The sequence below is a fragment of the Eptesicus fuscus genome, chromosome 14 (assembly GCF_027574615.1).
Source record: "Eptesicus fuscus isolate TK198812 chromosome 14, DD_ASM_mEF_20220401, whole genome shotgun sequence".
Classification (NCBI taxonomy): domain Eukaryota; kingdom Metazoa; phylum Chordata; class Mammalia; order Chiroptera; family Vespertilionidae; genus Eptesicus; species Eptesicus fuscus.
Window position 1 is genome coordinate 56,157,625 of NC_072486.1, and position 16,139 is coordinate 56,173,763.

The following is a 16,139-nucleotide window of genomic DNA, read 5'->3' on the forward strand; positions in this document are numbered from 1 at the left end:
TTTCTAGCTATAGTGGTTTTGTTCGCTTCATGGAGAACTTCAGGGAAATTAAATCTTTGGCCTCAATTTAATCCCTGTCTTCAGTTAGTTTAAGTTAAGAAAGGGAAATGCAAAATACTTGCCCATTCTTTATACTTCATGACAGTTTGTAGTTTGTACGAGAGCATGGTGAATTATGATTGGCTATTTATGTGTCAGTGTAAACTTTATTGAAGTGCAAGCTTCATGAGAAGCAAAAACGTCTGCCTTAGCATTTGTGACTGTTGTATCCTGAGAATACAGCTCAATGGCTGGCATGAGGTAGGTGCCCCCAAAATGTTTAATGCAATTTGGGGAGGAAGAAAGTGTCAGGATACCTTTGGAATCTTCCTGAATCCTCACATAGAAACAGATGGATTAGACAATCATATACTTTACAAAGTGTTTCCCCTGATTTTTTAGTACCCACCTGGCACCACACACAACTACCACAATATTATGAACTATATTCCCTATACTGTACTTTACATTCCCAAGACTATGTTGTAACTACCAATCTGTACTTCTCAATCTCTTCACCTTTATCACCCAGCTCCCCAGCTCCCTACCTTCTGGCAACCTTCAGTCTGTTCTCTGTATCTATGAGTTTATTTCCGTTTCCTTTGTTTGTAAAGTGCATGATTGTCTAACCACTATGCTATCCATATGAAACTAATACAAAATAATATTGAATGTAAACTCTAGTTGCAAAATTTTAAAAAGATGGTTAATCATTAACAACCCCCCCCCCCAAATAAAAACAACAACAAAAAAACAGAAACAGTTGGGGCAGCTACCAAAAGACAGCAAAACTAAAACCGAAGGACAAGGTTTAAAAGCAAAACTCAAGACAGATTCTTTCCTACAAACCTCAGAATAAAAGAGGGTGGGAGCAACCACTACAACCAGACCCCGGTGCTATTGGTGTCTGAACAAAAGAAGGCAGAGGGAAGCAGCAGAGCATCTGAAAGGTCCGACAGTGGGAAGCCCTGAAACAGCCCATACACGTCACTGTAAATCATGGTGAGGCAATCTGAGAATAGAAGCTGACTCCATCATGACTCATTCAGGACAGGAACCCATAGTGAGGATAAATGGCTGGTAATAAAATCAAAATTGATTAGGAGAGCAACAATAGAAACAAAAGAGAGAGAAGATCCAGCTAAAGTAGGGACAGGAAAATAAAACCAGGGAATCTCAGAAACATAGTGTCCCATTTTACCATGATATGGAAAGAACAGAAAAAGGAATTTTGTGAAGCTAGAACAGCTGTAAATATGATATAGAGAAATGTATTGAGGTCAAATATCTTGTAAAGTAACTATTTAAAAAGGAAAATAAAAAGTAGAATAATATACCTAAAAGCAGTGAAAGAAACAAAAACAAAAGCCTGTAATATACTACTTCAAATTATTTAGAAAACAAGGAAATGATACAAGATGTAAAAGAACCTCATGAATCATAATTAAAAAAGTACAGGAATGAGGTGACAGAATTCATGTGAAAATTATAAATAGAAAGAAAAATATTTTATAAATGAAGATTTAGTTCTTCCTAGTTTGAAGGAACACAAGATTGAATTAACACAAGTAATACCTTAAGATAATTAGAAGATATTTTTAAAATAACAGATTAAAAGCATTTTTTGATAAATTTACAAATATTGAAAACAGGCAAAGAAGAATCAACTCACAAATAATATGAGATCCTGAAGAAGAAAGCCAAGGAAAGATTATAGAACTAATACTAAAAGCTCTCATTCATATAAAATAATATAATCTAAAGGTGCATGTTAAAAGAGTCCTTCATTATCTGAGACTATTGACACAAGATGAACAATACCAAGTGATATGTTAGGAAATTATTGTACCTTAAAGAAAAAAGATCCTTTGGCTATCTCAGCAAAAATAATACATAATAAGGAACAGAAAATTAGATTATTGTTAGACTTCTTAATAGTAACACTTTGTAGTGAAAGAAAAGGGAGGAACATATGTATTTTGAATCCTTAAACAAAGAAGCTGTGAGACAAAGATGTTACATTCAGCAAAACTTACCCTCAAGGACAAAAGGGCCGGCCAGATAAACTGTTGACATCAAGAACTCAAGTAATAGGTTTCTAAAAGTTTTTCTAAAAATTCTACCACAGAATCCTTTCAGACCACCAGAACGCCTAGAGCAGTGGTCGGCAAACTCATTAGTCCACAGAGCCAAATATCAACAGGACAACCATTGAAATTTCTTTTGAGAGCCAAATTTTTTAAACTTAAACTTCTTCTAACGCCACTTCTTCAAAACAACTTGCCCAGGCCGTGGTATTTTGTGGAAGAGCCACACTCAAGGGGCCAAAGAGCCGCATGTGGCTCACGAGCCACAGTTTGCCCAACACGGGCCTAGAGAGACAGCACTGGCCTTTTGGTCAACACTAAGAATAGAGCTGCTTTTATAATGGAAACTAATGAGAATTGAAAGGGAGATGGCATAGTGTGTATTAACTGAAACATATGATAACATAGATACGGAGCAATCCTAAAGGTGAGAGCTAAAGGAGATAGTGTAATAAAAGTAATTTTAACTGCTTTTAGGATTGATAATTGGTGGTTTTAGCAGTAATATTGTTATTCTGAGACTACTGTTTATGTGATGTGGGATAAATCAAATGATTAATTTTATGGTATTTATTTTTAACATTATGTCCTTTCAGAAAAGGAAAAAGCCTGGAACTAAAGACCTACTCAGTAATGTTGAGCATCCCAAGTGCCCAGAAATTATTTACCATGAAAACAAACAAGGCTTTTTGAAAGAATGGTTGATTTTAGGTCTGGGATAGGAAATGTGCCGAAAGATCTGAAACATCTTTATGGACCAGATAGCAGGGACATAATGAAAGATTACAAGGGTCATGTGAAAAGCCAACTTAATGAAGCTTACACTGGTCAAAGATGGGACAATTAGAGCTTCAATAAAGATAAAAATGTGATGGCTTAAAGTCCATCAAATATGAACAAATTTATGAACTTATAGTAATATGCAAAAAAGTGGCCAAATTCTAATGATAATAGGGAACAAATTCATGATCTTAAAAATTAGATAAATAAAAGAATTAAGAACTGATCCTACATTTCTGTATGAACTGTAAACAGAATAAATAATAGGTGAGGGAAAATATCTCCTTATGAAATTATCTCAACTAATAAATTAAAAGGAAAGAATAGAATTAAAATAGCACCATTTTGCAACTCCCATGTCTTTTTCTTTTACATATTTTTATTGATTTCAGAGAGGAAGGGAGAGGGAGAGAGAGATAGAAACATCAATGATGAGAGATAATCATTGATTGGCTGCCTCCTGCACGATCCACACTGGGAATCAAGCCCACAGCCCAGGCATGTGCCCTGACTGGGAATTGAATCATGACCTCCTGGTCCATAGTTCAACACTCAACTACTGAGCCACACTGGCCAGGTAACGACTCCCATGTCTTAATCAGCTCAGCCTGCTGTGACAACACACCATAGATTGGGTGGCTTGTCAACAACAGAAATTCATTTCTCATACTTCTGGGGGCTGGAAGTCCAAGATCAGGATTCCAGGACTGTTGGGATCTAGTGAGAACCCTATTCTGGATTGCAGACTGCCAACTCCTCATTGTATCCTCATGTGGCAGAGGGCAGAGAGAGAAAGCAAGCTCTCTGGGGATTTTGTAAGGGCACTGATCCCATTCATGAAGGTTGTACCCTCTTGACCTCATCTCATCCTAATTACCTCCAAAAGGCCCCACTTCCTAGTACCATAATACCATCACATGGAGAAGGGGAGGATTTCCACATATGAATTTGGAAGGAGGGTACACAAACATTCAGTCCATAATATCCCATCAATAATCATTGAATACCAATGACTGTTAATATCACAAAAGAGCAAAAACCAAATATCATGTAGCTCCTGATGAAACAGCCCCCAATTCTCAACATGGAACCTCATGACTTAGTGAACTCCAAAGAAATACTGAGGATGAAGGTCCTTGTGTGTATTTTAGCTTTCCAGAAAGTCAAAGGACAGATTGTGCCTTGAAAAGGCTGGATAATCTTTAGCTGACATTAAAATCTCAATCTCTCTCTCTCTCTCTCTCTCTCTCTCTCTCTCTCTCTCTCTCTCTCTCTCTCATTTTTATCTTGTATTTTTGTCTTTTGGTTTTAGATTATATTAGGAAGCTCAGAGGGTAATGCTTGTTATTTCTTACTTAAAAAGCACTTCATTATAGTAAGTAATAAGAGTGAGGATAAATTAACTCTATTCATCAAGTAGTACTATATTTCTTAATGTTCTGGTTAGCTCTATGTCCATATCTTGCTTTTACCTGACGGACTTGTCAAGTAGTTGCTATAATCACTCCCACTTTGCAGAAGTCAAAACAGTGGTTCAACATGGGTGGTGTTTTGCCCATGGACATTCTAAAAATTAGATGGCGGAGCTAAAATTTGAGCCAAAGCTTCTGCTTCCAAATCCCATGTTAGTCCTTCCACAGAGATCACGATGGAACAGATCCTAGCATCTTTGTCTTCTGTTTACACCAGATGTTAGTCATCTTTAAAACTCCTAGATCCTATTAACATGTTAAAGAAAAGGGGAGCTCTCTTTTCCTTCTAATCAGCTATTTTTTCAGAGAAGAGACAATAAATTAACACTTCCTCTTTATTGGTTTCTTTATGTTCCTTTCATCATTGAGCTTCAGACTTATTAGTGATAGAGATTTCTCAATAATAATTTCCAGACACCAGCCCCCATCAATGATAATCTTCTACTTAACCATTAAACCCTGTGACATTAAATCTGCCAGGGTAAATACAACAAAGCTGGCAGTAGGAGAGGGTGAAAAATAAGTAAATTATTCAAAAGAACTGAGCCAACTTAGCAAGCATTCTTCTTCCACTGTTTTATGTCTCTCAGTTTGAAAAGTAAGTCATGATCCTGACCACTTTTTTAAGATCATTTCTCTTGCCTCTTCTCTGTTGGCGAGCAAGCAGGGTTACAAATATAAATTAGGTATATAGAGGCTATAAGCAGGGAGAGATTTTGCCTTTACTTGATGCTAAGGACAAATAATCAACTATGCAAATATCACCCACAATGGGGGGACCCATTATGCACACATGTACTAATTACTCAAGAATTTACTACAACAGCAAGGTACCAGCATGTTAATTGGGTCTTGTTTGGGCACACTGGGATTTTTTGGATAATTTTAATCATCTCTTTTCTAAACCCTCTTACTTTCTTCTTTCAAATAATATTTATTCATTTTATCTACTTAGAAAAATCTAAGCTCTCAAAATATAGTCTTAAGCAGAATGTTGACAAAACATAAGGAAGGGAGAAGAGGTTGAGAAGAAGAAAGATATTCTCTAATTCAAACCTGTTTCTGATCACATATTTTACACAGGTGACTCCCTGTGCACATAGACTTGTGTGCATTTCTCCTTAGAACTTCCAAAGCTGAAATGCACCATTTACCCACTCCTTAATTTCTGGATTGTTATAAATTAGTATCAAAACCAGGTAGAGGGCATTTCCATTCTACTAACTCTCCAACCCTCATCCCAATTTGTATCTCTCCTCCCTTCCTCACGCTACAGTTATGATAACTTTTTAATAGACCATTCTGTTACTCAAACATAATTTCATGTGGGATTTTTCTCCCAGAAATTAAGCGAATTGAACTTATTACAAGAAAGCTTTTTGAAAGTAATTATAAAATAGAAGTTTAGCAATGTAAAACTAGAAATAGGTGAGTTGCTGCCATCGATGCCTCGGTGTAGCCATTGGGAAGTGGGTTGTCCTGGGGCTTGGACAGAGATTTCTCAAGTTTGTTTTGGCCAGGTGACCATGTTGACACTCTGACACTCAGCTGGCACAAGTGACTCCAAATTCTAAGGGAGTTTTCTAATGTTATTCTGGGATTTTTATTTATAACAAATGTAGAGAATTTCAAATTATGAGTGAGTGTGAACTCTTCATTATCCTATAATTTAGAAGTATTTTAGCACGTGTGTTTTGTGTGTTTGCTAGGTATATATAAAGGTGTGCTATCCCTACTTCTGTTTTGTGTTTCCATCTTTGGTGGACCAATGAATAATGGAACATTGATGATAATAAGGTAATCACGATCATGGAAAATGGTAAAAACTTCAGTGATACTAGTCAATACTGATACATCTAAAGATACTAGCAAACATAATTTTGCACAGATAATCCACTCATTGTGTCCATTCAAATTATCCATGGGGACTTCAACATTATGGTTGTTCCTAGGAATTCTCAAGAGTTATGAAGAGGACTATAGCTATTGACATTACCAAGCATCACTCACTGTCAGCAAAACTTACTGTAGGAGTCTGCTCAAACACACGCCATCAAAATTCTTTTGCTCTGTCTTTCTTGAGTCATACTTAGCAAATGGCTGTGGGTGAAGTCTTACACAAACTGTTGGATTTTGTCATGACTGATTGCAAAAGAGAACTTATTTCGGTGGAGAGACAAGACAGAATGTACATAAGGCAATTGATACAGATCTTTCTAAAATTGAATATTCCAGAAATGGAAAGGGAGCCTTCCATCAAGGAGTTCCAGGAACCTTCCTCTCTGACTTAGCTGATACCACCTTCTTCTGTTTCTCTGTTTATTCCCAGAATGCAGTCCCAACAGTACCTGCAGCAGCGTCGAAAATTTGCAGCTGCCTTCTTGGCATTCATTTTCATTTTGGCAGCAGTGGACACTGCTGAAGCAGGAAAGAAAGAGAAACCAGGTAAGCAGTAGGGTTATGAAGGCAAGGCTCTTCACTGATAAATGTCCTTCTAATCCCACTACCTGATTTTTGTCCTTCCTCTCTTCCTTCCTCACTCCCTCATCTCTCCTCTCACGCCTCCTTTCCTTCCTTTCTCTCTTTCTCCCTTCCTACCTCCCCACTTTCCCTCCTTTCCTCCTTAATATTTCAAGGAACCTAAGCGACATCCCTTCTCATCCCCCCGCTACTGTAAAGTCCTGAAATACAGATGATGATCATTACCATAATTATCATATTAGCAGCTATTCTGTACAGACCATTGACCAGGAATCAGGTGTTTTACTTATGTTGCCTCTCTCTTCAAAAAGAGCCCTTCAAGGAATTTTTGTTTTATGTCTAAAGAAGGAAACTGAGGCTCAGAGAGGTTAATGCACCCTTTCCATGTCACTCTCAATGAGTAGTCTGTGGGGCTGGGAGTCAGTTTCCACCACATTTATATTATGCTATTCTGTCTACAAAACAGAGAAATGAACAATGACTTGCATTGTAGAAGCTAATCTGACAACTGTTGCTTCTAATAGAATGTTTTCTCACTTTTTGGGTTTAACTGTTTTTGACCATCTTCTCTTTCATAGAAATGTCTGCTTTTAAGAGGTGTCAGTAAATCACTTAGCACAGCTCCTGGCACATAGTAAGAGTTAAATTAATATTAGTTCTAGCTCCTTTCACAGTTTTCTTTCTCCCTGGTCTTGGTCATTCATTGATTCAATCATTCCGCTAATCCCTATCAGGTTTCTACTATTTACTGGACACTGAAGATAGAGGTAAAAAGCACAGACCCTGTAATTAAGGTGCTCAGGAATGAATGTAGTTTTACATAGGAGTTAAAGAGCATTCTGGTGTTGATTATGTCTCCTTCCTTCCAGAAAAGAAAGTGAAGAAGTCTGACTGTGGAGAATGGCAGTGGAGTGTGTGTGTGCCCACCAGCGGAGATTGTGGGCTGGGCACCCGGGAGGGCACCCGGAGTGGAGCTGAGTGCAAACAAACCATGAAGACCCAGAGATGTAAGATCCCCTGCAACTGGAAGAAGCAGTTTGGAGGTGAGTCCCATCCCTGTGGTCCTACTGGTTGAATCTTCTAGTCTGACATAATCTTTGAATTCTTCCACCAAATATCTTTTTGAGGTTGACTCCCATTTATTTTAAATAAGTTTATTTTATCAGATACAAAATAACAAAACATTTTGCCTAACCCCCAAGTTTCTCAACCTCAGCACTACTAACTAGCATTTTGGAAAAGATAGCTTTTGTTGTGGGGGTCTGTTCTGTGGATTGTAAGATATTTAGCATCATCTTTGGCTTCTACCCACTAGTTTCTGCTAGCACTGCCCACCTCCACAAACTATGACAACTGAAATGTCTCCAGATATTGCCTAATGTTAAATAGTCCCTTATTAAGTACTGCTGCCTTACCAATAGGGACAAAAATATACTATTGATTCCTCCTAATAGTGTTTGTTGATCTTTTTCTCTTTCCTTTCTGTTTTTCTTCTAAGTTCCTTGTGTCTTTATTTCCTCTCTTCTTATTTATTCTCCCCCTTCTCCTGATCTCTTTCTGTTACTTTCAGGCCCTCTTTCTCTTTTGATCTCTCCCCACCCTCCACACTGGTTCATAGACTTACTTATTGAATCCAGCAGGGCTGATTATAGACATTTCTCAAGGATTTTTTTCCCCACTGACTATTGCCAGTCTCACTGGCCTTAACTACCTATTTGAGAAGGAATCTTTCAAGACATCTAACTTTAAACCCACCATTGCACACCCCAATTACCTATGTGTGTATTTTTTCATATTCTTGAATTTTTATCTTTGTTAGCTTTGGTGAAACATGGTACTCCAAATGTTCTCACTGTTCTACAGAAATGTACTCTGGCTTATAGACCAGGGAAGAAGGACAATATCTTTTCCATTTTCTATAACATTTGGGGTACTTTTATGGATGGATATAAGTTCTATAAAAGTCTGATAAAAATCAGATACATTTGATCATAAATTATATGTGGGTACCATACAGGCCCACCTACAAAATGTTTTTAGTAGTATATATTAGAGGACTTGTATGTAGAATATACTAGAGGCCTGATGCATGAAATTCATGCAAGAGTAGGCCTTCCTTCCCCTGCTGCCAGCACCGGCTTCCCTCTGACACCCGGGACTTGAGCTTCCCCCTGTCCGCCAGCAGGCACCCGAGACCCGGGCTTCCCTTGCAGCCCTGGCTTCATCCAGAAAGTCATCCAGAAGGACATCCAGTCTAATTAGCATATTACACTTTCATTATTATAGATAATGAACTCTCAAAACTAACAATTCAGTTATAAAGTGAGCAAAAGACATGAACAAACATTATACCAAAGAGGATATAGGTGGCAACACCTACAAAGATGTTCAACATTTTTTCCCAGTAGGGAAATGAAAATGAAAACTAATGAGATATCACTATACACTCTACACCTATCAGAGTGGCTAAAATAAAAAATAACACCAAATGTTAGAAAGGATGTGGAAGAACTAGATCACTATACATCACTAATGGGAATGTAAAATGGTACAGCCATATTGGAAAAAAAAATGGCAGTTTCTTACAAAACTAAACATGTGTTTACCATGCTGTGCAGTGGCTTTACCATAAGCATTGATCATAGAGAAATGAAAACCTATGTTCCCATAAAATCTATATATGAATGTATATGGCAGCTTTGTTTGTAATAGCCAAAAGCTGGAAACCACCCAAATGTCTTTCAGCTGATAAATGCTTAAACAAATTGTGGTACATAACAGAGTGGGGCAAAAGTAGGTTTATGGTTGTATGAGAAACATAGTTTATTCTTGTATTATTATTTATTAACTAGAGGCCTTGTGCACAAAATTTGTGCACGGGGTGTGTGTGTGTCCCTCAGTCCAGCCTGCACCCTCTCCAATCGGGGATCCCTCTCACAATCCAGGACTGCTGGCTCCCAACCGCTTGCCTGCCTGCCTGCCTGCCTGCCTGATCACCCCCTAACTACTCCACTGCCAGCCTGATCGATGCCTAACTGCTCTACTGCCAGCCCGATTGCCCCTAACTGCCCTCCCCTGCAGGCTTAGTTGCCCCCAACTACCCTCCCCTGCAGGCCTGGTCCCCCCCAACTTCCCTCCCTTGCAGGCCTGGTCCCCGCCAACTGCCCTCCCCTGCTGGCCTGATCACCCACAACTGCCCTCCCCTGCTGGCCATCTTGTGGTGGCCATTTTGTGTCCACATGGGGGCGGCCATCTTTGACCTCATTGGGGCGGCTATCTTGTGTGTTGGAGTGATGGTCAATTTTCATATTACCTCTTTATTATATAGGATTAGTGTATTATTTTTTTCTGTATGAACAACTGTAAACCTACTTTTGCCCCACCCTATATACCATGGAATATTACTAAGCAATGACAAGGAGAGGCTATTGATATACACAACTTGGATGGACCTCCAAGAAATTATGCTGAATGAAAATAACCTGTCTCAATAGGTTACACAGTACTTGATTCCATTTACATGGACGGATGACAAAATTAAGATGAAATAAGTATAACGATGGGGAACAGAATAGTGGTTGCCAGAGGCTAGAGTGATGGGAGGGGAGGAAGTTGGGTGGCTTTTGACTATGGAAGGACAGCCCAAGGGACCCTTGCATTGGAATTGTTTTGTGTATAAATGGCGGTGGTGTTCACTTGTATCTACACATGGGATGGAGTTGCACAGAACTAAATCTCCATCCTCCACACACATACCCAAATGAATGCATGTCAAACTGGTGAAAGCTGAATAAGTTCTGTGGAATGTATCCATGTCAGTTTCCTGGTTGTGCCATTGGACTACAGCTATAGAAGACATCACAATTGAGGGTATACGGGTTCTCTCATATTTCTTACAACTATAGTTACCTCGCTACAAAGAGTTAAAAAAAAAAAGTGTGTTTATTTTCAGGGCACTATAATAGGATCTTTCAAAGGTTTCTGCTTTGTCCTACCTTACCTTTAGCGGAGTGCAAATACCAGTTCCAGGCCTGGGGAGAATGTGACCTGAATACCGCCTTGAAGACCAGAACTGGAAGTCTGAAGCGAGCCCTCCACAATGCTGACTGCCAGAAGACAGTCACCATCTCCAAGCCCTGTGGCAAACTCACTAAGTCCAAGCCTCAAGGTAGGCCCTGCTCTTTGAACACAGTTTTAATGTGAATGGGTCCATGGACTCAGGCAGGATCTTCAGGTGAATTACCTTAAGAAAGGAATTGAAAAAAGCCCCCTGTATTAAGTTTCATACAAATACTTCTCAGCAGGCAACTGAGGTCCTCTGCACAGATGAGGGGATTGGAATAGTCTCCTAGCACAAATAAACAGTCTGGCAAAACGGGCCAATTAAGACAGTTGCTGTATGGTGACTGTATAAGCCAAACCCTAAATTGGGACTGCATTCTGACAAGTATGAACAAACTCATAAAGGTCCTGAGGCAGAATATTTAAAATCAAGTCTTTCCTAGATTATCTAACATACATAGTTGTCATTAGCTAAATTATTTTATATTTTCCTTTTTCACCATGTACTTTGATAAGTTCTTTAAATAAGCCTTTATTTTCTTTTTTGGTTTGATTAGCTCACTACTTTTATCATGGAATTTTTAAATTATTTAGAGCCATCTTTCTATTCATTCCCAGAAAGTCAGACCCTACTTTCATGCTGGATAAAGTAAATATCAAACTGGCATATGATTAAGAAAACCCCTCAGACCCTGGCAGGTGTAGCTCTGTTGGCTGGGCATTGTCAGGTGCACCCTACGGTTGCTGGTTCAATTCCTAGTCAGGTCACAAGCCTGGGTTGTGGGCTCCATCCCCATAGGGGATGTGCAGCCAATGGATGTTTTTCTCTCTCTCCTTCTCCCTTCCTCTCTTAATTGGACTGGTGGATAATTCACTTTTTTACATTCTCCCACAGGCAATGAAGGTTAACCATTTGGTTCAGGCTCTCAGCCTGAAAAATGGTGGTAAAATATTTCAAGTGGGTAGACATTCTGTAATTTTTCATGTATCAAAAATCAAGGAATATAATTCAAGGTATTATCCTGAGTGAATTCTGAATTTCACAGCCAGTTATGCATTTTGTTGGTCATTAAAATGCAGCCTTCACTTTGTGCATAACATATCTTTGTTAAAACTAATTAGTCCTTTCTCTCTCAACTTGGAGGATTTTGTGAATGTTGTTTTGGCACCAGGCAATCTGCACAAAGAAAAATCTTATCATAGGAGCTGAGCTAGGGAGACGTGTCAGATAGAAGATTTTCTTAACAAGAGAGACTCATACCCACTTTCTATGACATATGTTTCCTGGTTTAAGTAAAATGGAATTAGTGACATGTGTGGGCTGTGTATATTTCTGTACCATTTTCCCAAAATAACCATGAATGGATATTACAGCTTTCTCTTTGTGAGTCTCTAACCTTAAGATAGCTCATTTTTTTCTGATCAATGGAAAATCAAATAATAATAAAATGACATCTACATTATCATTTGTATTGTTCTGTTCCACTGGCATGTCTTGACCTGGGTGTTTGACATATGTTATTTCTTAAAATCCCATATGTTCCTCTGCAAGTAGATGTACTTTTGAAGGAAAATGAGGCACACTGGTTAATTTGTTTGCCCAGGAATAGATCTTTAGTAAATGACAGAGCCAAGATTTGGCTGAATCTAAACTCATTTTATCTGCTGCTGATTTCTTACCTAAGTCAGGTATGGGTGTAACCTCCAGGGGGTTCATTTTCCTTTGAAAAAGGAGAAGGTAAGCTTTGTAATGCTCAATCCTGATAAGCGATATGACCTCCCAAACGAAGATGACATTTTCTACAACATTATTTCTAAAACTATTCTGGAAGATATCCCTCAGAATAAAGCTCCCAGGAAGACAGGGACCTGCTCTATTTTGCTCTCTACTGTATCCCTTTTTGCCTAGAACAAGGAGTAGCACATAGTAGCACATAGGGCTGAATAAATCCTATATAATAAAAGGGTAATATGCAAATCGACCAAATGGCAGAATGACCAGAATGCCTGTGGCTCCTAGCCCCAGCCAGCCCCACCCCCAAGTGGGTACCCCACCCCAATCAGGGCATGGCTGGCCTGCAAACCACCCCCGGCCCCTTTCCCCAGCCGGCCTTCCCTCGATAGTCCCCACCGGAGCGGGCCAGCTGGACCCCACCAGTGTAGGAATTCGTGCACCAGGCCTCTAGTATTTGTATAATAAATAAATGCTAAAGGGCAAAAGGTTTCACACAATAAATCCAGCATACTGATAGAAGAGTTCATGTAACTAAACTTCTCTCAAAGTTATACAGTTATAATTATTTCTTCCTTTATTCAGAAAAGAATGCCATCAATGCTCGTTTCTATTTTAACTCAGTACCCAAAAAGAAGAGAGGGACGTAGGGTCCCCACTAATTTTGAATGGGGCACTATGATAGGCGTGCCTCATCATTTCATTTGAGCTTTGAAGCAACTCTCTGCCACACGTTTTGTTCATCCTACTGTATGTATGCGAAAAGCACGGGCAACTTCCCTGAGGTTCCACAGCTTGTCAGTGGTGGAACCAGGATTCAAAATCAAAGTCAGACTGACATCAAAGACCTGTTGCCATTTTTCTTTTTAATCAATGTGCTATCTCTGAGTAATATAAATCATGGAACTGTGTCCATATCAGATAATTTTCTATGTCTAGAATCATTAAATAGCAGAGCGTCTGGGGACCTTGCCTATCATCTGATGTTACTTTCATATAACAGATGGAGACAGAGAAAATCAGTGATTCATCCAGGTGTATCCTCTTGGTTAGCAGCAAAATCAATTCAGGTTTTCATTCTCCTTTGTTATCATTTTCTGCCTTTTTTCAAACCTGGAAATCATAGGAAAGGGACCTTTCCTAGGTGCCAGATTTTCCAAAATAAACAGCATAGGGTATGTGCTTGCAGAATCTCAGGACATTGGTAAGTGATTATTTCATATCACTCAGCTTATAACAAGAAATTATCTTTTTTCCCCATCATTATCCTTCTCATTGATAAAACACTTTGATAAACACATGAGCAGGTTCTGTTTAATTTGCCTGGGTTTTGTTATTGTTGTTGTTTGTTTGAGATAAGTTTTTGGTTGGCCTCTATTGTTTGGGGAAATGGTAGTGGATTAATATGCAAACTACAGGATTCTCAGTGTGAAAACATATGCTTTAAAATGTTAGAATGGATCATACAGATGTTGGAAAGGCTGCAACTACCCAGCATTAAATTGAGGGAAGACTGGAGATATTGTTGTGATTTGATTGCTAATAATAATACCATTGTGATTTGATTAAAAGATTAAAAGACTTGCTTGGGGAGAGAGGTGCTTAATACCTAGAATTGCCATCTGAACTGGGACATTATTACATATCCCATGTGCATTGATTAAAAATTGCCTTAAATTTCATCACATCCCAGTCTAACAGCATTGCCTCTTGAGGAATAGAATTGTTCTTTCCAGTTGCTGTCAATATTGTACAAACACTAACTCTAGCTTTAGTCCACAATTTCAGTGTTACTAGATATCAAGTTGGAAACCCTTACCTCAAGATCCCCTTGTGTTGGAACCCACTTAATTTGAGGAAACTTTCAGTCCTCCACATTTGCATTCTATACCCAGCAGAGAGCCTTGATATTTTTATGTAGACATGAGAACTCAGAGATGCAGAATTGGAATACAGCTTTCCTGACAGTAGGACAGGATTACTCTGGGGAAGGTCATTGATTGACTGAAAGGTTATAACCAGAGCTTGATTAATCACTGCCAGTATCTAACCAGGATAAATTAGTGAAATGATTGATTGTGTTGGACATTTGAGATCTTAATTTCTTAAGAAATGAGATTGAGAGAATTAAGATTGTTAATTGAGAAAACATTGCATCTGCCAGGTGTTTTTTTTTTTGTTTGTTTTTTGTTTTTTTTTGCAAAAGATCTACTCCAGCTAGTTTAAGTAGAAAAGGTTTATTCAAAAGTGTTACATAGCTCACAGAATCTCCAAGTGGTCCAGAGGATTTCCCCAATGGGGAATAATGCAGCAAAAGGCAACAGGTCCAAGAGAAATGTCTAATCACACAGCACATGGCTGATATAGCAGAATCACCCACTGCTCTGCACACATAACGCTAAGAATCACCCGCTGGAAACTTCAACGCTGTCCTCACCCGTAAAACCAAATATTACTATCACCTTTCTTGAAGTAATTTCCAATTTCTCCAAATTTGGCTCTTTAAAAACAATCCTTGCTTAGAGAAAGGAAAGGGGTGGGAGGCTGGAGGAGAGAGAGAGAGAGAGAGAGAGAGAGAGAGAGAGAGAGAGAGAGAGAGAGAGAAACATCAATATGAGAGAGAAACATTTATCAGTTGTCTTCAATTTGCTCCTAGTTGGAGATCATACCTATAATCCAGGTATGTGTCCTGACCAGGAATTGAACCAGCAACCTTTCAGTGCATGGGACAATACTCAACCAACTGAGTTACTCCAGCCAGGCCAAGTTTGGCCCTTTTTTCTACCACTAAGACTCATGAAGTGTGCCTGATTGATGGAAACCTGATCACATATAAAATGCTACTGCAAGGGAGTCAGGGAAATGTGTCTTTAGCTTTTCAAACTCTACTTGTAAATATGAGAGGAGAAGCTGAAAAGGTCTTGAGCTGGTATTTAGTGAGCAGTCTGCCAGGGCCTATGTAGGGATGTTGGACTGTGCTGGAGTATATTATTAGACCTCCCCCTCTCTCCTATTGGGATAGATGGGCATTGATGCCATTACAGATGAAGAGTTACTGAGCGTTATCTTATATTGGGGACAGTTGAGCACTCCACTGTGGAGAGAGTTAAGTCTCTCCTCTTTGGAGCCATTGGTAATGTTCTTTTCCAGTTTCAGGGATACTTGGGCATCAAGTATCTCAAGTGGAGAAGTTGGAAACGTGGGTCAGTCTGTATAAAATGTCAGAGCAGAGAACCCTTGGGAAGGCAAATAACTCTTCAAGCCACAGATGTTTCTCAGTGGTCCGCCTGGAGGATGAGCTCACTGAGGAATTAGAATTTGGCCAAGCCAGGCGGGGTTGCCAGGATGGGGATCCATGGTCCTTGCCTAGGCAGCCCTGTCTGTGGGAGCAGAGCTGACCAGTGGATCAGGCTTCTGGTTGATACCACTGGAGTGCACAGGATGAGTCAGGGCTTGTGCGGAAGGCTCCCAGATGAACTGAGATTT

The 16,139-nt window shown here is 39.2% G+C and overlaps 1 protein-coding gene across 2 annotated transcripts in view; it reads left to right on the forward strand.

The window, feature by feature from the left end:
* Positions 1 to 16,139, forward strand: part of PTN (pleiotrophin) — a 94,760-nt gene that overhangs the window by 64,686 nt on the left and 13,935 nt on the right. For both annotated transcript variants that reach the window (XM_008150495.3, XM_028159034.2), the window contains exons 2-4: positions 6,708 to 6,823; positions 7,729 to 7,902; positions 10,866 to 11,027. In XM_008150495.3, the coding sequence (XP_008148717.2) occupies positions 6,709 to 6,823; positions 7,729 to 7,902; positions 10,866 to 11,027 (451 nt within the window). In that variant the 5' untranslated portion in view covers position 6,708. The remainder of the gene's footprint in view (positions 1 to 6,707; positions 6,824 to 7,728; positions 7,903 to 10,865; positions 11,028 to 16,139) is intronic.